The sequence below is a fragment of the Neopelma chrysocephalum genome, unplaced genomic scaffold, assembly GCF_003984885.1.
Source record: "Neopelma chrysocephalum unplaced genomic scaffold, ASM398488v2 Primary Assembly neopelma1_67, whole genome shotgun sequence".
NCBI lineage: Eukaryota > Metazoa > Chordata > Aves > Passeriformes > Pipridae > Neopelma > Neopelma chrysocephalum.
The window spans coordinates 2,167,550-2,189,836 of NW_020897726.1; the positions used below are offsets into that span (position 1 = coordinate 2,167,550).

At 38.5% G+C, this 22,287-nt stretch overlaps 1 protein-coding gene across 4 annotated transcripts in view; it reads right to left on the bottom strand.

Moving 5' to 3' along the window:
- CDK6 (cyclin dependent kinase 6) overlaps positions 1 to 22,287 on the bottom strand; it is a 134,209-nt gene that overhangs the window by 74,006 nt on the left and 37,916 nt on the right. For all 4 annotated transcript variants that reach the window (XM_027684691.1, XM_027684692.1, XM_027684693.1 and 1 more), the window contains exon 4: positions 2,897 to 3,064. In XM_027684691.1, the coding sequence (XP_027540492.1) occupies positions 2,897 to 3,064 (168 nt within the window). The remainder of the gene's footprint in view (positions 1 to 2,896; positions 3,065 to 22,287) is intronic.

Consider the following 22,287-nt stretch of genomic DNA (forward strand, 5'->3'; position numbering starts at 1 on the left):
ACCCACCATCTGAGATACCCCCACCCGACCTCATTCTTTCTAGTTGCTGTTATTTCAGACCCATATCAGTTCGCAGTCTGAACACAGCTGGGAGCAGTGATCTCCACCCTGCCCCCCCAAGCCTGCGTAGCATTTGTTTGAATCTTTTATTCATTCATTGATAGAAATATCAAGAGGTTTCTTTAAATGACAGCAATATGCCTGGACAACCAGTCTGTCAGAAGGATTCTTTAGCATTGTGTAAATAACTGGCTGTTAGAGAGAGACTGCTTTGAAGTTACCATTTGCAGCACCCAGAGCACTTGGGCTGGATCAGTTTTTACTGGATTACTTTCATGGCAAGCTCTTTTTTCCCATCTGAAGCGTTTCTTTGTGAGTAATGAATGAGGATGCATCTTGGGAATGATCTGATACTTCAAAAGATGATTCTTGTAGTTTATCTTGCAGTAAGCTTCTCTTCTGAAGGAAACACTGCAGAGCCCTTTTATCAATCACAATTATAGAACATGCAATGGGCCTTTTATCACTAGGCTGTCTGCACTATCACTTTTCAATACACTCCGAAGCAAATCCTTGCAAGATAGGATTTTATTAGCTGGTATATGTGTAGATATATTCTGTCTTTTATAATGCTATGTTTTTTTTCAAACAGTTCAAGACAAAACTGGTCTTGCTGTAGTCAATGAAAGTTTACTCACTTCCTGGTGAATAACTACAATTTACACTATTTTAGGAATGATAAAATCAAGAATGTCTTCAAGTTTAAAAACCAGGAATTTGGGAGTTTTGGTTTGTTGGGTTTTTTTTTAGTTTTGTTTTCTGTACTGAGTTTCATTGGAGGGTAAAAAAAAAGAAGAATTTGCACACCCAAACAGCTAGACAAAGGTAAAAGTTAAAATCAGAAAAGAAAAATTGATGCCTAATACACATTTAGAAGTTTCTGACCATCACTCAGTCTGTAGAAGCAATGAAGACTGACATTTAAAACCACTCCACATTTATCACATTCTAAGCAACACTCCCCTATAAGTTTCTACATAGCCAGACAAAAGTTTATTTTGAAGGTGCTAAACACTAAATGTGTTAAAAGCAATGAATTTTTAACTTAAAAAAGCCATGGCCAATGGTTTTGAATACTTGATTATCCTTTGTCACTGAATGATTCAATTATTTTAATATTCTTTACCATAGCTGCAATGATACCGGAATGCTTATGTGAACACAGTACAAATTTTCATGGAGATAATCCTTTAGTCTGAACAACTCTTGTTCACAGCAACGCCAAGGGTACTAGCTAATGGGTTTTAAAACATGATTTAAAGCATGTAAGTACTGGATACTTGAGCACATGTACATCCTTTAGAAAGTAATCCTGGCAATGTTCTCTTACAAGCAGGTCTTTTGCCATGGTAGGTGCACTCTATTTCTTTTGACCTTCCTTCCTATGAAGGCTACATGATCATGGGCAAACTCCTGCTCAGTTCTGTAGATATTTTTTCCTTATTATATGAAGAACTTTTCAAAAACATCCTGCCGGAAAACTTACAATATTCTGCAATTTTAGCTTAAATAATTTTATGGATCAATTGAAGCTGCTACTGGTAACTGGGAAACAAAAAATTACTGCAATTCAGGAAGAACCTTTCTCTCGTTTTTTTCGAAGCTCTGTTGTGAGGTACTACATGCTCAGTCTTCTTTGATCTCAGCAAACAGATTCCTTCAGCTTTGAATTAGACTAAATCCTACAGGCAATGAAAAAACCTAGTCCCAAAACACAGGTTTACATATGCTTTATATGACAAGGACACTTTCCTATGCTTAGCAAAATGATAATACAATTTTCTGTTGCTTCCTGCCTTCATTCACACTGAAGCCAGGTGTCCATAGTTGCATCCCATAACAATGGGAAGACCCCTGCAGTAACTAATAATAAGAATAAATTGCTTTTTATCAACATTAGCCAAGCTCACTTCTACAATATGATGTAAAATGCAAAGGGCATCCTTTCAGTTTCTTTTCTTAGCAGTTCTCCATTTTCTGTTGTTATCATAAGTGATACTGTCATGGCAGTTGTCATACTCAGAATAGAAAATGGAAGCAAAAAAAAATCATGAGCAGGCAACAAACCTAAATGATACCAAACATGCACACAGCATGGCTGCTCTTCAACATGCTTCAGAGATGCCGTCCCAACCTAACAGCAACTGACTGGGGGGCAGGGCAAGCAAATATGGAAATGGGGTCAAAAAGCGAGGAGCTAGCAGGGCATCTCCAGCATTAATGCAGGAGAGGGCTCGACCTTCTGTGAGTGAGCTCACAGAGCTCACAGAGTCTGAGCCAAGGACAACCAGGAGAACTGCTGGGAGAGGGGCAATAGTGGCAGGGGTCCTAGTGATGCTGGGGGTGCTCTTGAACAGCTAGCTTGGGAAATAGCTGTGATTTTGGCTGCCAGGTCCACTTGAGCTTCCTCTAGCACAGCCCTATTTGGAATCATTCAGTAACATATGGAAGGAAGCACTGAATCCATATTCACAGAGGTGGAAAATCAGAGCATGACAGTGCAGCATTTTCACAAGTATCTCTAGGGTTTTTTTTGGGCAAGATACCTCGGGATCAGAAACTTCAACCCTACCTGTCTGACTTAATGTACACAAGAAGTCAGTATCACTACAGAAGCTTGACTGACGGAGTTTCAGAAAACTAGCACATACCTATCCTTCACTAATCAGTCATGATTTAATTTAGAGCCAATAATCAGTAATCGATTACTTGTACAACATAACCACAACTTCAATCCTGGCTGGAAAGTAATTGTTTTCAGAGACACAAGTAACTTCAGTTGTAGAGATGGTTCACTCTTCTAGGTTGAAAGAAAAAAAAAGCCTTGAGAACTTACCACTGAGGTAAGAGCCATTTGAAAACTGTAGATTCTTGCAAGGCCAAAGTCAGCTAACTTTATCTGCCCATTGCTCGTTACAAGGATATTTTGAGGTTTCAGGTCCCGATGCACCACACGATGCGAATGCAGAAAATCCAGTCCCCGAAACAACTGAAGCATCATATCCTACATATAAAGAAGAAATTAATACACAATTATCAAGAGGAAGTGCCAGGCAGACAAGCAAACTCCTTGTCATAATCTGCAAAACAAATTTACTAAATATCAACTTAAATATGTGCACAGGAGATAAAACCAACTAATAATATAAAATGGACAGGATGTTGTTACAACCAACAGACTTGAACAGGTATCCTTAGTGTATTGTTTCTAGTTGAACTGAAGCTGCTTGACAGAAGTACAAAGATTAGTCAATATACTTAAAAGAAATAGCAAAAGTATGTCTGTAAATCCCAGGACAACTTTAAAAGAATGCTGTTCAAGTAAAAAAAATACATAGTAACTTTTTTTTTAACTTTAAACCACACACCACTTTCCATCTCCCTAGTTTATGCTTTGTCCTGCCCCAGTGAAGTGAAATTTTATCACTCATTTCAACAGGCACAAAGATCTGTTTCAATCAGAAAAACCGTTTAAATGACAAACTTCCCAGGATTTAATGTTATAGAGGGAAAAAGTTCACTTGGCAAAACCTCTTGTACAGAATTTACTGAATAGTACAGAAACTATCTTTAGATGAAAGTTTAGCACTAAATTAGTGTAATAATAATAACTAACACTTCTCGTTTTTCTTTCTGTTTTGTTATAGTGATACAATCTTCCATGACATTTCCACAGCTGAAGAAACTATTTGATCTATACTCATGTTTTCACATTAATCTTAGTAATGTGAAAAGAATGAACCAACAGACTCAAAACCAAATACTAGAAATCCCCTGAATTCCAAATTAGAATTATAATGTCAACCTGAGAATTATATTTGCAAAACAGGCAGTTACAAAAAGATGCTGCAACAGGAAAGAAACAAACCAGATAAAGTTTATTTTCTGTATGCACTTGACTTGAGTTCATGAAACTTCAGTTCTATGTTTGCTGGTGACATATGCCCTTTCCATAAGCCATGTAGCAGGGTGTCTGCCAATCCTGTTATTAGCAACCAATATGATCTTGGAGAGGGCGTGGCATGAAATACGAGAAAAGGGAAGAAGGATAAATTGAAGTTGGTTGCTTTTGTTCTTCTCTATGGACTTGGGCATGTTTCAAGTAAATATTCAAGGCACTATTAAAAGGAATTATATCTGAAAATGCATTTAAAAATAGCTCAAAACATTCAACTTGATAATACCGCTTTAGTTGGATGCATTTTGAAGGGACACTTTACAGACATTGCTGTATCATTTAATACAAAATTATTATTTTCCCGTAATGTTCCCTGATCATTTTTACAGAAAATGTTATAAAATATATAGATATTAAGGTTGGAAGGTCTAACCTGACCTCTGATAAAAAGATGGCCACCTCTGTATATAGCCTGCTCATAAATAAATAAAAGTTTTTATTTGAAGACTCTGATGATGGAGATTCTACAATGGAGCTATGGATGCTGTGACAGGATTTAATTATTATCACCTCTGAAGGATGGTGGTAAACCGAGAAACCGATTTCCTGTTAGCTAATGCCTTTTATTTCCTTTGCTTCCCCAGAAAAAATTGAGATCTGATCATTTCGATAACTGGTATAATACAGATTACATCTTTAAAACAAATATACAAAGTGTATTTAATCCTCTTATATTTATGTTATTTTCCTTTGCAGTTCAGAAATTTGTGTAAGAATCGGGACTACAGCTCTGTGGGTTTCATTCATCAGCAGAATTAATACATGTCCTATCTGCTCACTCCCTGTCATTATAACTTATATCAAAATTCAACAGTCTGGATCAGTCTTGTAGATGTGAAGAACACACCAAGAACACTGAAGTGAATGGTTATTTTAAGTATGAACTTAATTGTTTAATTGAATTTGGGCCTATTTTTTCTTTTTTATTCCAGGTAGACATAACATCAAATTAAAAAATCATTTAAAGAACTGAAGGATTAGTCAGTAGACCCTGGCAAGTCCCTTTTTGGTGACATTTATGCACCCTACTCATTTGTCAAGTATGTAAACTCATTCCTGCAGTTACCAAACATATCAAGAATATTTTTTCCTATAACTGATGCTGGTTTTGTTTCGACTTTCTTCCTCAAGCACAGTAAACACACTTCTGCTCTGTTCATAGCAAGTTGCAAGCAGTCTTCTTCCAGGCACAGGTAAAAGGAGAAAATATTTAAAAATGGAAAGTGGTATATCTTTCCCTCCCTTCATAGGACTCAAGAGATGAATATAATTTACAGAAGTTCTTTTCACACAGAAAAAATGAGATGTGCTGCAGAAAAGTGTACCAGGAAACTGTAAATTTAAAAGGTGTTAGAAAGAAGAAGAAAAACTGAGGGGGAAAAAATGCTGCATTTTCTCTTCCAGGAAATCCAGACTTAGTTCATATAGGCTATTCCCTAGTATTCATTTTGGACTGTTGATTATGTTTATTACTTACTATTACAGGTATGAACAGATTTCAGTTTAAAATTATGTTGGAAGAACAGCCCGGAGATTCATGTGTGTAAAGAAGGGTGCTTGGATGTAAAAAGACTATTTGGTATTTTTGATTCACTTTTGTCCTGTTTTTAAATTCTCAGCAACTTAGGAAAAGAGCAGAAGCCAAAATCATGACATGGGCTTATTATTATGCATTTTAAATAGAGTCCCAAATAGTACAGGCTAGAATTTGATACTTATTTGCACAAATGGATTTTCAATACCAAAGCAAACAAAAGAGAGAGTTTTTAAATTGTTTTTTTATCCATAATGAATGATTAATTTTGTGCTGTACACATGCCTAGTCAAAAACCATTAGGCCTCACATTTGAGAAATGACTTCATTCTCTTGGTCAGCCACTTGTAAGAAACATAGATTCAGTCTGGGCTGTGTGCTTTCTTTGACACTGTAACTAACACCAGAAGATACTAACCTTTGCTAGCAAATTGGATAAAGGCCGCAAACATGCACAAGCCAGATCACTACCTAATTAAATCAGGATAATTCCACTCATCTGACGGAAATGGATCCATTTTTGTTAGTGATGAATACCCAGTATTATCTCAATTACTATGATCTAGAAATAACTACAAGACAGTCTTCATGTGCCTCAAGGATTAGTTTTTTCCATGTCTGCTTTTCACTGAGAAATTTTCTGTGGTAGATAGGCATACTGCACTTCGGAATTACAGATAAAATCATATTTCAAAAGTTAATTGAAAACTGATCAATTCTATTCCACAAACAAGAAGTTTCATGCCTTAGGAGATTAATGGAACAAGCTCTAATGAGTCATGATCAAACCTCTACTGACGTCTATCAGATGTTCTTTGGATAGTGCATGTTTACAAACACAAGACACAGAATGTGCCTGTTGTTTCAGACTACAGAGTTCTGTCATGCTCTAATATTACAAAACCTATGATGGTTGCTGTTGCTCAAGTTGAAGATATGTACATTATCCCACTGTGGTTATGTTCAGACAATCATGGTTTTACAATTTCTTCCTTTTCAGGCTACATTTTCAATGCAGTCTATGCAGAAATCTAAAATATTTATCTGTAACTGGAAAACTGAGCTATTTTGGGATGCAACAAACAAACACACTTTCTTTAGAGGCAAATATGTAGCTTTAATTTTTGTAAAAGCCTCATAATGGAAACAGGAGCAAAATTTGTTATGGATATGCTGCATCTTTGCCTGTTCCACCATATATGGTATTGACAATGATTGCTCAGTCTGATATTTACTGAATTTATCAGCAGCGAAGTCAGGACCAAATTACGATGAACTTTTCAAGCAGCACCGTATTATGTCATGCATCTCAATAATACACAGAAGTACGTTCTGCACATTCTTCCTCTAGCATCAAGGAGGATGGGGCTAGGCTTGGGCGAGGCTCAGCAGCTGCTGCTGCCTTTGCCAAAGGGAGCTTCACAGCACACACTTCCCCACTCAGGGGCAGCAGGAGCAGAAAGCCCTGACTTCCTACAGACTTCTATCTCCACCTCGTCCTATCCCCTCTTGACTCTATCCTTCACTGACCCCTCTTAATCCTCCTCCAGCGTCTGATCCATAAATCCCTTCCAAGCCATTGGCTTTCAAATACCACTCTGATCCTTTAAGAGTCACCAACCTTCTTGACTTCCAAAGAAAATACCTGTGAATTATCTGCAGTAACTTACTACTTGTTTAAGACCAGCCAGATTCTCTGGAGGAGGACTCTACCTGCCTAATCCAAAAGAGGATGGCATGGCTTTCGACAAAACATTCAAATATCTACTCAAAGAAAAAAGAAACTGTGGAGTTGGTTGTGGTGTTAGTGCCTGGGCACCAGCAGCCGGGACTTGCAGGGGCCTCTGTCAGGGGAGACCACGGGCTGTCTCCTGCCAGACACACTCAGCTCTGGCCAGCTCTGACAGATCCACTGCAGTGTATGGCTGGGCCTGTCAGCCAGGACAGTGGTGCTTCTGTGAAAACATAATTAAGAAAGGGAAGAAAAAGATGGAGGAAAAGAGGAAAAGGGAACAAAAGGAGTGAGAAACAGCACAGGAAACACCAAGGTGAGAGGAGGAGGAGGAAGAAAAGTAAGAGGAGAAAGAGGAGGTACTCCATGGTGGGCAGATATCCACACTGCAGCCTGTGTAGGACCTACATTAGAGCAGGTAGATATTCCTGAGGAAACTGCAGCCTGTGGAAAGGACCTAGGTTGGAGCAGGCAGAAAGTGTGGGGAGGAAGGAGCAGGAGAGAGGAGCTGCTATGGACTGATCACAACCCCTCACACCCCATTCTCCTGTACTGCTTGGGGTGAGGACAGTCAGAAGTGATGTGTAGCCTGCAAAAAGACAGGGGAAGGTGTTATTTGAACATCTGCCTTTTTTCACCACCACCTGAATTAGCAATTAAATATCTATCTTGACTGGTATTAAACTAAGCTGATTTTCTCCAAGATGAGTCTATTTTGCCTATGATGTGACTGGTAAGCAATCTCTCTTTTCTCAGACTATGAGCTTTCTTGCTTCTTATTCTTCTCTACTTTCTGTAGCTGAGATGGGGGAAGTGAGTACGCTCCTGGGTGGAAGTTTGACTGCTGGGCCAGGCTAACCCACAACCGTGGTAAAGGCACGAATGCTACATTTTGTCTTGGTAAACACAGTAAGATGCAACCTGAAGGAAAACACCAAAGTAATATGACTTCAGAGGACACATGCACCTCAAGGTAACATACACTTATGACTGGCTGTTTGTTATGTGAAGCTCAAACTCTTCCTCCATTGGCTACTACATGAAGAAAAACCTTTAACCAGATTGCTCTTTGTTATGGTGATAGGACTTCCTAATACCAAATAAAAGCAAAGCAGTACAGAGCCTTGTCAGCTATAACAGACCCTAAATTTATACTAACACATGCTTTGTATGGCTTTTTTTCATTTTTTCTACCTGCCTATTTTCCTCTTCCTGCTCAATTTCTGTGCTAACATTTTGTAAAGCACAACAATCCTTTGAAATCTTCTAAGGTTTCTCCTACTTTTCTATGGAGTATCTCATGCAGCTGCACAACAACCTGCATCCTTCACCCAGAGTTTCTGCCTATCTGTAACTCATTTTTCTCCTTTTGCTGAGCAGAATGCAATGTCCCTATTTTGGGTGGCAGGTGTTGGGATACTCATCCTGAACATTTCCTGTAGGAGTGTTTGCGTAAAAGGCGACCACAAGTGTAAACAAAGGAGATGAGTTTTAGACAGCAATGTGTAATGAATCAGTCAAGGCAGTCTGATGAAAAGGCTCACTGCCTCTCACTGAAACAGGACCTTCTCTGAGCAAAAGAGGAGCAGGATGAGGCTTCCTTCATATCCTACAGGATTATACAGAACCCTCGACAATCACAATGCTTTCAATTTAAAGAGTGATTTTAAACATGATGGAATGAAAGTTTAAAGAGTTGTCACATTCTCTGGGGCCCATTTTTGAAGCAGAATAATTACAGCACTTCTATGGTTATGCTTTGTAACAAACAGTCAACATTAATTAATGCCAAAAAAACAATGGCATTCCTGAGGAATTACACACTACAGATCCATGAATAACAAAAGACATGATTAATGTTGTTACACTGAATCCCAAAGGCATTAGCAATAACGTAGTGATTCCCTGTTAAATGCAGTGATTTTCTTTTTTAACTCTTGTCCTCACACTGCGCTGGGAACCCATCACACCAGCCTATCTAGAATGCCATGACTGTGATGGTGGGGGCAGACACGCAATCTGCCACTGTCTGCGGAGCTGCAGGATGCTCCTCTCCATGCAGCTGTCTGGGTGCAGTGGCTGGGACGCAGTAAGAGCAGACAGAAGATCCCTGCCTTTGTGCCCTGTTCCTTCTCTCAGGAGAAAGCTATTCTGCTCAGTCTCCCTGCAGGGCATTCAGAAAGGGGAGGAGAAGGCTGTGCTCTCTGCCTTCTCCTAACCACACTACAGCTTCTCAGGAGTCATCCATGATCCAATTCAATATACAGGATATAGAGCTCTTAATTTTCCTTACATTGGGCAATAGTTTATCTCAGAGTAGTTCTGTTGCTTTCCACAAAAGTATTCACAGGGTTAAGGGTCATTCCTCATAAGAGAAGACTGCTGTGATATTCCTGTCAATGAACTACAGAGTACCAAGACAATGTGAACTTCACAGCATGTTCAATTTAAATATGTTGATTGTTTTGATAAGAAAACAATACATTCAAATGATCCACTCAGCCATATTAATCAACCTTACTATACAAGATAAAACATTCGTTTTCTGATCATAGAGTAAAATGCTGTGCAGAGCAAAATACAGCCAATTCATTTAGTGCATTATTAATATCTGCCAAGCACATGCAAGGAATTGGTCTAATATTTGTCGGAGTTTTGTATGTTGATACCCTAAAAGTAAACAATCTATTGGAAAAAAATTAACAATTATATATATTTTTAAATACGAAGTAAAATACTGGTGCAATTACCTCTGAATTGCAAAATTATTTTAATCATATCAAAGATACTTTAATACACTCAGAGTAGATTAAAAGCTATTTTAAAATATATTCTGATAAACAGTCTCTAATCTATTTTAAATGACTTTTGTAAGAAAGAAAGCACAGATCATGCAAGGGACTCTGGATTATCCAATTGTTAGGATGAATAACCCTATGGACACACACACTCACAAAAATATGCATGTATGTATACATGCATTTTAATGTTTTGAATAATCCCATTAAAGGCAATGCTATCTATGGTAGACCACTGCAATAAACACCGAAACGAATATAGCTAAGTTGTCTTGTTTTTTGTTTTGTTGGTTTCCTGGTTTTTTGTTGTTTTGTTTTTTTTTTTAATGGCTAGAACTGCTTGTGTAGCAATTTAAAAGATACAATACCTGAATGGGTAGAGACTCTAAAACACTGTTTTGAAGACTATTTTGGTTGCTATTGGAAGTAGCAAGATAACCACGATTAGAAAGTCCTTTAAATTACTGTGAAATACAATAATCAGTCAATTAGTTCACAGCCAGACTAGTAAAACTGGCAAATGTCACTATTATGCACAGACCTGCCTGTGTATCATGAACATTATACGTCAGTCTCAGGCGAAAGTACCACAACTGTGCACAAAATTTAGGAAAAATGCAAAATTTTAACTAAATTACAGAGGTCCATGGAAAAAAACGCTTTGAAAAACTCTCAGGCTTAACAATACTATTGCATTGTCATATGATTGAATTTTATGTATATATATCATAGCTTTCAGTATACTGAGGCACTATTTTCCTTCATGGTCGTAGTCCTGTGCGTAGACTGAATTCAATTCATAGCCACCACAGCAGGTTTAACATGTTCTAGTCCCTCTGTCAACTGACCCTTCTGAGTTAGAAAAGAACCACTGAATTTGCACCGCTGCAGAAGAACCTGAAGCATATTTTGAAGTGCTCCAAGCACTCCTCAAACACCAGAGCTCACCAGTAGCAAAGGCAACATAATTAAGACTAGATTATGACAAGAGATGCACTTGATTGTGTTCAAGGAACTGCTCTGAGGAACCTTCTGTCTGCCCTCCTTAAGGGGACCTGGATTAATATTTTAGTGCTCATTAAAAGTTTCAGTCTAAGTACATGTCTGTTTTACCACTATCTTAATAGTGCCAGATTTCCACGCTGAACTCAGTACCTGTGAACCAAAGACCAAATATGACACGTCTACTTAACATCTATGGGACACCTATGTAAATGCATGTGCCTGGGCACACACGTGGATGCATTCTATTTAAGTATATATAAGTCTTTCCACATAATTTTCTAATTTTATAGTTCAACATCCATCGAGTCATTTTGCAATACAGATCTTTCAAGTTTTACTTTTTCCTCTGCTATTTTTTATATTTGATGAGAAGAATATGCACAACTGAAAGGAAACCTATATAATTATTGTCCTACTTACTTATGTTCAGTCAGTCAGTGCACCAAAAATTCCTATCAAAGTGGAATTACCAAACATGCAAATGCAACTTACAGTATCTCCTCTCTGGCTACTGGTGTTTTTAAGATAAAATACATGCAAATTCAATGAGAACAGAGGGGAAACTTATTTTAACAACCTGACAGAAATTGGCAAATGTGGCACTGTTAGCAAGACCTCTCCTGCATGTGAAAATTTTATAGCAGGTAAATGTGACTTTGTGATTAATAGTCTTTTTCACTGCTCAAACCTTTCCACTCTTTGTGCTCTGTAGAAAAACCAACAGAAGGCACAGTTATTAACAGAATTTATGGATCTGAGACAAGATAAGCAAAAAACCCAGATTTTTTCCTGTTTCTCTGGATGATATCATCACAGTTTTGTATATCCCCAAATAATTTCTGGGAAACTTCCTTTCTTTTAATACAAGCTTTTTATAACTGTATTGAGACAGCTGTTACTCACAGAGCTTCCTGGTTTGACAAGTTCCTACACACTCAGTTCTTTTAGTCCTCATACCATCTAAAAACGAGATGAGGAGTAAAATGAACCAAGAAATCCCCCAAACTCTTAACTGCTTCACCCAATTGGTAAGTTCCACACAAATGACTTAGTACCTGTGATTTGTACGCATTGGCTCTGAAGCCCCTTCTAGCACAGTCTAGAGACTGACAACAGCCCAAATTTGGTATCTAAGCATCACAGCAGGTCCAGCTGGATAGCTGGGGCAGAGCTGCAGTTTGAATTCTGGAACGCACTTTTCATATAATTCCAGCATCTTTAGTAATCATGTTTCTCAAAAGGACAAGTCACATTCTTCCTTCAACTGATGTTGTGAGCCTCTTCTGAGGTAAAATCCAGACTTAAACTTGACTAACTTGACTAACTCAATCTGTTCTGGAGCACTGTGCATACACCCCTATCTCTATCACCTCTTAGTAGAGCTTAGTACTTTCAGTTTTTAAAAAAGATTTTTGATTGCTCCTAATGGTATATATTTCCTTCTCTCGTTGTGGGATATCATTACCACTTCCTCTTCACAGTCTTTGTTTCTGCATTCCCCATCTGTATTTTGGGACCTCCTAAGCTGATCATCACTTATTGCAATCCTTGTGGAAGTTCTCCTGATGTAATTAGATAAATCAGTCCACCCAGAAAATCTACAAAGCTGGACGTGACTCCCCTTAACTACTTCAGTATGCTTCTGAGAGGAGTTCACAGAAATCACTATCTCCTTCCCTGCCAGAATCTACAAACTACAGTAAATTATCAATCACTGATGAGTGGATTCTCCTCCAGTGCCTCTCACACCACTCCTTACAAGGAATGGCATCAACAGACCAACCCCTTCCCCTAAAGAAGAATGCTGGTCAAGCAGCAGTATAGCTCTTCACCAGCACCTTCCTGACACTGCTGGTCGTAATACCTCTCTAATTTACTCAAACTCCATGAAGGGTTAAAATATGGCATATGTTGACAGACAACACTCCTTGCTAACAGGAAAGACACGTTGCTGTGGCGCCCAGATCTTGACTTCTCCATCCCTGCAGCTGTCTGTGGATAGCAGCTAATTGTATCCACTTGTTTAACCTCGGGGATAACGTCTGGAGGGGACCAAGTGCCACAGGCATACTTTTTTTTTTTAACGGTCATTTCCTCTCTGGTGTAACTTGCATGACAGCATGTGACAAGCAGAAATTAATGGGGACACTGCTGTGCCAATACCTCTTGAATTGCTTTGACACTGGCTGCAGGCTGCCTGCTTGGCCACCCAGCCAAGACCTCACATGAAATGTGGCAAGGGGCCCACAGCTCTATTCACTAACAAGCCAGCTGGTCAGTGATTAGAAAGCTGAAACAATGCTGTGCACATACATCAAGAAAAATGCTTTACAAACAGCTTCGGACTTAGGAGGTAAAGTCTCCCAGAAGAGTAAATCTGTAAATTTTTCTTAGGGACTGCTAACTTAAGCTAACATTAGAGATAACATGGAAGGCCCTGGAAGATGACTGCCCTACTCTGTCACCTAAGCACAAGAAGGGCTAACCCGAGAACAAAGACTAACATCTTGATGTGCTCAAAGTCACATGCAAACAGCTTAGACCACATGGATTCTGGTCCAGAGGAGCATTCAAATTATGTAAATACATAGAGATTTATGACAGACTACTTTTCCTAATGGTCATCAACACCTTGGCAACATTACTGACATTTCTACAGAAATTCTCATTGGACTTGTCTGCTGTGTTTACACTGATTTGTTTATACACTGATACATAACAACAAAGGATGAGACTTCAGAAGTATCCCAGGGGATTTGGATGATCAGATCTCATACATCCAAGGCAGCTTTGTACCTTTCAGCCCAGACTTTTTTGAAAACTGTCAAATCCTTGGCTAGACACAAAAGGCTCAAGAAGATTGTTCCTTTAATTTCTCTCTTCACTTGCTTTTTTAAATAGTAGTCACTAAAAATGCATGGGCTCTTGATGAAACACCTGCATGGCAACAAGAAAGTAAGTTACGATTTTTTAAAACTGAGAAAAAAAACAGTCAAAAGGATCCTAGAGATCAAAAAAATAACCATCATTTGAAATCAATAAGACTTGGGTAGCTAATTCCTATGGCTTCTTCACAATTATAAACTCATTCTAGCAATTTTTGTTAAATGGAAAACTTGTTTAAACATTATAATACAGGCTTGACCAATTTCTTGATATATAAGCAAATGTATTTTGTGGCATATACAGATACATAAGGGCTCAAGGCCCTGTAAAAGAGGCTAGACAGTAGAGCCACTTTTTTGAATTAGAAACTGGGGTTACTCTAGAGTTTGGACTTAATTTTGAGTGCTTCCATCATGAAAACTTTATTCAGTCGTGAATGACACCTGCATGCTGAAGAAGAAGATGACCTCATACTAGGCACAGCCAAAGTCCAATGAAGTCATGGGGACTCTATCCATCAAAGACCTGAGCCTGTCCCACTGCTTTTTAATATTTCCATTCTCCTCCCACGCTCACTGCAACTAACAGGACCTTCAGAGAGATGCAGCCAACCTTCTCTGAGACAAAAATGCCAGCATGACACCAGACATCAAAATACTGCTATTCTTTAAAGTTAGACACTTTAATAAATAGTTAACAGTTTTTATTAAAGATATGAATACAGAGGAAAGTAAGGAGGTAATCTCTTCCTAATCTCTCCAGGGGACACATAATAAATAAAAGCTCAATTGTGTACTTTTTAAAAGTCACTTTTCAATTTTGGGGGTTTTTCTGGCTTGTAATGTACTTGCACAGCAGAAGAATCGTGATGCTTGTCAGTGCTGTACAATGGCACATCACTGGGGTCTACTACTACCTGAGCTCTAGTCACAGGAGTGCACTTAACTTTGCTGCCTCTCTTGCTCCATATTATAAATTCAGGGATAATGGTTAACTAATTCATGAGTGTTGCAAAGATTAACTGGTTAATGTTTGTTAAATACTCTAAAGAACTAGAATTTGCTTTCAGTTGTAAAGGCCTAACAACCTTCAAGAAAATCAAGGATATACAGAAGAGAAAAGATTTTTTTAAAAATATAATTTATGGGTATAAAGAGCTGCGAGGGGACAGCCTGCCCAAGAGCTCCAATCCAATGACTTTACATATCGTTTTGCAATGCTGTTATAGCATTGTTTGAGCTGTCAAAATAGCCTTCAGGATGAGAATCTTACTGATGCCTTACTACACCTAAATTAAAAGTAAGGGACAAGACAGTTGCTTTTAGGAAGCACTCAGCAGATTGAGTTGTTCTCCATGTTTACAGCAGCAGTTCATTTGCAATTCTATGAAGTTGAATTAAAAAAAAATAACAGCTCCTGAACCAACAGCTTTGCAAGGGAAACAGGTAAGCACCTCTTCCTACAGACAAGGCATAGAGAAGAGATTTTGCAAGAGAAATCGGGCAAGTACACACAAGTCTTTTGTTTTCACTGAAAGCATGAGAAGTTTGCTGGTAGCACTAGACTACAGGAATGGCTACCCCTTCCATTCCACTTACATTGTCTATCACTTTCTCCTTTCTTTTCTTATTTCTTATCTTTTCTTTTACTTCTCTCTTTCTTCCTGCTCCATGCCCAGTTCTAACCCTTCTTGTCATGCCTGCACTGCATCCCATCCCGCTCAGCCATTTCTTCTACCACACAGTAGGGCCTGTGGTCCTACTCTACCTCTTTGGGTTGCTGTCTCCCACAGGCCAGGTGATAATGAGCAAAGTAGGTCATCAGAAGATGTGAGCTACTAGAATGCTTCATCAGCTCATCTCTAAATTTCAGATATAACAAACTGCAGCAGGTAGAGATGTGACTGTGATGTTTGCTGCGGCTGCAGTGGTGGAAGATGGGCCCACACATTTGCTGAGTCTCTCCAAAGTGACATGTGCCATAGCCTTTCCAGTGCTGAACAAAATGACATGGATTTACATTAGCACAAATTAGTGTAAACCTTGCCTTGTTTTCTTTTGAACACTTGCCTGATCCTAAAAAAAGGAGGCATCTTCAACTTGCAGTGACACAATAAGCGATGAGTCTACTTATTTCTTAATGTTAAAAAAATAGGAAAAAATCAGCTCTACTTTGGGGGTGAGGGGAAAGGTGTAACATGAGAGGCGATAGTCGTCTTGAGAGGGGAGAAGATGGCCTCCAATGTTTCACAGGCAAAGGATATTCTCTCCCTTCCTTCATCTCCTGAACATTAAACAAAACAAACTCTAAGAGATTTTTAATAAAAAGCCAAAGGTACGTTAGAAGTTAGTGTGCAAAAAGAGCCAATCAATGGAACAAACTGCTTTCATGCAGATGTGCCTTTTAAAAGTAAAGTGTCACAAATCATGCACTTGACAAATGCAGCTTGTGAAAAATGCAATATTGCTTCTCAAAAGGGTAACCTGTGACAAGCAGAAAAGTATGCTACTGATTATGTAAGCCAATTGGGAAAATAAAACTACCTATCTTCATGTGTATCTTCACTGTAACCATTCATGGAAAACCTATGAGAACAAAAGTAGCTACCATGAAGACAACCTGGACCACATATTCAGTACTTTGCTGAATCAGGTCCCAGAAAGACAAGTCTTTTGTTTTTCCTCTCAACAACAACAAAATAAATACAAATCATACAATATAATATCAAACTCTGTGTTATTCCAAAATTACAGTCAATTAAGTAGAAACAAACTGTGTCTTCAGAAGGGCACATGAGAGAGGCTAGGGATCACTATCAAAGGACGTCTGTTTTCTTTTGTTTATTAAATAGCAACTGTATTATTGACTGCAGCTTTGCAAGCTAGTGAGCAGCTGGGTGTAACACATTTCCATGCTGTGTAACCTCTCCTTATGCTTCGTTAGATTCCTTATCAGGATCAGAAGAAAAGAAATCTCTCTGCTATGCTTTTCCTGTGGCAAAGGAAAAGACAAGATGATGACTTTCCAGCTCATTTCACTTGTACAACGTTCTCATCAATCACCATGGCGTAGGTCTTTGTTATTTTCATTGAAGGACTGTTCTTAGTTTTCTGTCACAATAAAGCGTGACTCCACTAATTAGCAAATCAAGGTTACCTCTACCACATTTGCAAAAGAACAAAATGCAAACATAAGGCTAAAGCTACTTCTGAAATATTTTCCAAGGCCCCAGCTTCACAGAGATAAACCTAAGTCAAGCTAGGTCTAAATTCCTTTCATTGAAACAGAGGTTAAAGAATTAAACACTTAGAGCAGATAATGTAAGGAAGCTAAACTAACCATTTCATCGAGAACCAAAAGTTTTCTGCTTGTTTTGTGACTTTCTGCTCCAGAAACCAAGCAGAGAAAGTATGGTTTATTTTTATATAAACTTTCTGTCAAGTATGCATCTCTCTGAAGTTTTGGTTCACTACAGCCCACACAACTTGGCCTCTATTCTCCTTTTCCTAGTCATCAATAAGCCCTATAGACATCAGCAGGAATTACGTGAGCAAACTAAAAGAAAGGAAGGGATATCTTCTTACCAAGGCAAAAACGTAATAAAAAGTGCTTTGTAAGATGGTCTCTCCTCCTTTAACGTAGTGTTTTTCTTTGTATCTTCCTTTTTAGTCTGTGTTGTTTCTCACTGAATGACAGTTACACACAACATACTACTGTAATTACAAGCATACGGCTCAGAAATCGCTGTTGACGTTCTCAAGTCTCAATTTAGACATTTTTATTTAAAATACATGAAAGACATCTGTATAGTCTTTCATTAACTGCATTTTACATTTGTACTATCCTATGTATTCTTTTGGAACCATTTCCATTAAAATGCCGACTTTGGGTTTGGATTTCAAGTATTTCCTTTGTAACACTAAGGGAGGGGTACGTTACTGTCAAAATTTCTTTCTAAAAAGTCCTTGCTAAAATATTTACCCTGCTTGTCAGAACAGGAATATCTGAAGTTAATTCTGAATGAAAGAATATTTTAAAATGAATCATAAACTAGATGTTAAAAAAAGGCAACACGATGCCATGCCAGTGCCCCTTCCCTGCTGTAAAGCTAAATGAAAAACAACCCTGCATTTGCATCCACAGAATATTGTAACATTTTGGAGCCTTTTGAGATTCCCTAATTGTAGTTATGCAACAGAACTATCAGATCCTAAAACAAAGGACAAAAATTCAGCAGCTGAATTTACTGGCTTGGAAATTAAATGCTCTTAAGAGATGGCTAACATGTCTTCTTGATTATTTCTGGCATTTGAAAGTTACGGCGCAACACTTCCTACTGCATAGACCAGAAAAGTGGGACATTTTAGAATACTTAGAATTTTTATGGTGCTGTTTGTAAAGTCACATATTTAGCAATAGTGAAAACTGTTGAGCAGTAACTGTCTTTGCCATTTTAATTAAAGTAATTAAAATGGCAAATTTTATTAATTATTAAGCCACTAATTTATTAATTAATTAAGCCACTAATTTCAAAGGGTCCTTTATGTTATAAGACACTGTTCAACATTAATATAGATAGAATGTGATGACATCTAATGAGTTGGTCAAAACAGTAAAATACAGCTTCTTCTTGTAAATGGGTATTCTCAACTGTCATTATTTTCAAAGAAGGCAAACGGGATAGTCTTTGGCCAGAACAGTTAAGATATTAAGTAAAAAAAAATAAACAAACCAGTACACCAAACCTTGTGATCCTTGGAGCCCTTTTCCATTACTGAGTCAATTTACCATGATGACCAGCTATGACACATTCTTGTGAATAGTCAGGAGTCTGGTTCCGAAGGCACAGACATTGCTTACACGTAAGTTTTGAGAGAAGACTACTTCCTCGCTCTGATAAAGCATTTAAACACAAGCAAAACACGTTTATGACTAATCTGAGATTATGGAAACAACACTTTCAACTGTTGTTTGCTCTAACCTTGGAATTCATCAGGTCAGTAGCACAAGGTAACAACTGATTCTCCTCTGTTAGCTCCTCTAATCCACAGTTTTTCAACCTCATTTCCTCTAATACTGGAGCAATCTGTTGACATAAAATTAAACAGAAGCTTAAGTGCTTTGCTGGAGCAGAGCCTCTGCTCCTTTGGTTTTTCTCCTTTGAGGTCTGAAGTTGAACCAGAAGGTGCAGGTGTATATTCCAGCATGAGTTTAAATGTTTTATGTGTACTGATATAAGTGACAGTTCCGTATAGCTGTAATGGTTACAGAGAAGTAAAAAGAACCTAAAATAGTGATGTTTATGAGTCCTTGGATAAGGTTTCCAATCCAAAAATGAAGGACAGATTTCATCCAGGAGCTCAAACCCTTGCAGTTTGTTTTTTCTTAATGGCAAACTGTTCAGGCTTTGCACGAAAATAAATGAAAGTCTGCTTGCTAACTGCTGCTAATAGCATTGCCCCGCACTCACCCCTGGAGGAACCCTAAGAATCCCACAGTTACATCACAATAGGATTTGACCCATAGCTGTGCTCTGTAGTACCAACATTTGCAAATGCTACAAACCCATGCCTGCTTTATTAAAACTACAAACAAATTAATAATTTCGATTTCTAAATATTTTCCTTTGCCATCGCATGGAGAACAAACAACAAACAGTATTTCTGTTATTTCACTCATGTTTCCACTCTAAATTTTCTGGCTTCTAGCAGCTGCTTGCGAAGTTACTAATAATGTGTGTGTTTGTTTGGACTTCTTAAAAAGGATATTCTCAAAATGAAAGGAAGCTGATTTTATTTCACTTTGAAACCTGAGAAACCTGTAACATGAACCATACGCTGATTAGAAAGCATTGATATATAAAGGAAGCAGTTGTGTAAATGCGTGATAGGGAAACGGCAGAGCAGAGGAGAAGCACTGTTTCAGACAAATTAATGCTGTTGTAGGATCTGATTATCATGACTCATGTTTAACAAGGTATTGTGTAAAGGCCAGCCAAAAAGGAGGCCCTATTATGGTGGGCACTACACAGTCAAGGGTTTTCACACAGCCTCTTCCATTAAAAGCTCACAGATAAAATTGACAAGACAGACCCCAGGTGGAGAAACAGCGTGACAGTTCCATGATGCTACATTTTTATGGGAGTAGAGTCAGGAATGGATAAGCAAAATAGAAAGAAAAGCGATGGAGAGAAAAGTTCTGGAGGGAGGGAAAGAACAGAAGAGTGCTTTACAAAGTGTGAATACAAAGTGAAAGTGAGGTGAAAAAATGAAGGTTGAAGGAAAGGATGGAAAGAATAAAGGGCTGGACAAACAGGAATAGCACAGGCAGAGAACACTGAGTTGAAATCACTGAAAGCAGCTCTCAGCATCAGAGGTTTTGGTTTCGGTTGCCTCAGCAGCTGAGTATAGCTGGCTGATGCCAGTGACTGGTGCTTCTCTGCAGTTTCATGCCTAATGGCCTGAGGACAGGAAGCAGGGAGGAATCATGTCTGCTCTGGTATCCACAGGGGCGGGTGGGACCGAGGCTTTCCATGTGTCCCTGATCTGACACACAAGAGTAGGAGGGAGAGGCACAGCCTCGGCTGGGTCTCATTTTATTCCTTCCCTATGACTGTAGCAGCTCAGCTGTATCTGGTGATGAGCCATTGGATTGACTCCTGGAATCAGCAGATATATGTGTGTGTGTGTGTGTGTGTGTGTGTATAAACATATATATACACGCACATATATATATACATACACACACACACATATATGTGTGTGTGTGCACACATATGAGTAGTGTGCCTTCATGTGTATACATGTAATGACAATATACACCAAACAACACTCTAGGCACAGGAGGAGAACTGATGCTATCCCCTTGTGCATTTGTGTACTTTTGACTCTTCTCTAAGCATCTGAGTTGCCATTTCTGGCCTTTTCTGGGCCACACCTATTTTGAGAAAACGAACTGTGTAGAGTGATGATCATCACATTTCCCTTTCCCTCAGTCAAATAGCAACATTTTTTCAGCAAATACATTGAGGACTTTTACAATATGTATTTATATATGTACGTGTGTTTATGTGCCTATGTATTCATAAATAACACAAAAAATCTTAAAGCTAATTTTATGTTCTACATATGAAAACATACAGTACAAAAAAATTCCATCCCTATCCATTTGCACGGGACTTTGGCATAAGCTAAATACATCTGCTACAGAGGGAAAGAAACAAACACAACATATCTCGATTAAATCAATATGCCACTAAAGTAACACGCTTCAAATTAATTTTTACTGTGGGATACAATAACCTGCCTATTCATTGGCATAAAACCAATGCATACAGCTAGTCCAAGAGTATTAAATTTCTTTTGTGGTGGAGTAGAGAAAACAGCTTTATGGAAAAATAACTTATTTGATTACTATATTATCTTTTATTAGTTATGAGTTGTCTGTGGCCAAGTTTTGAATTATTTTACACTACAGCTGTATAACTGCTGTGAATAAATACAGACACTTCGTGAATATTCTAGTATAGCCAATCTGAGCTGCAATAACTTGGGTTGACTGAGATGGGAAATGTATCCTGCCACAATGCTGCTACTCCCAGATCAACTGAGTTCAACCCTTAGAATCTGGAGTTCAACAGAAAAAAATATGTTGGCCAGTTTTCCCAAATATCTACCTCATCACATCATCATTTGTGTTATTCTGTGTACTCTTCCCTATCTCTGTGTGCTTGTTTTGGGGTGAAGCTTTATGAGTGTACTGCATATGGGACTGATTTCCTTCCAGTATAGAAACTACTATTAAGCAGTGATTCTTATCTGTCCCCACAAAAATCAAGAATGACTCTTTGAATGTCTCCTCTTTATCTCGCACCTGCTGCAATGTGACCTTCAAATTACTTGTCAAAAGCAACATATGGCTTGTAAGCAAAACTAAGAACATGAGTAAATCCAAACATTTCAGTCTACTGTTCTGCCACTGCTTTATGTGCACCATGAGCCGCAACTTTCTCTCAATTGCTTTAACTGTGGCATATCTTTGATGAAGAGAAAGACTCCGAAAACGAGTGACACTTCTGCTGATCACTGAGGCAGGATGTACCTGCAGAGCAAGTTGCAACTGTGCACCACCACCACCACCACAAGACAAAAGAAAGCATCTCAAAAATACTCCCCACTTGGAAGAATTGCCACTGGCTCACTGTGGAACAGTACAGCACTTTTTCTGACATGCTTCCTGGCAGCTTAGCCCCACTTCCACACCTGCTGGAGCATTATTCCTACCACGTGCTCCCTTTCAGGGTCATCAAAGCATT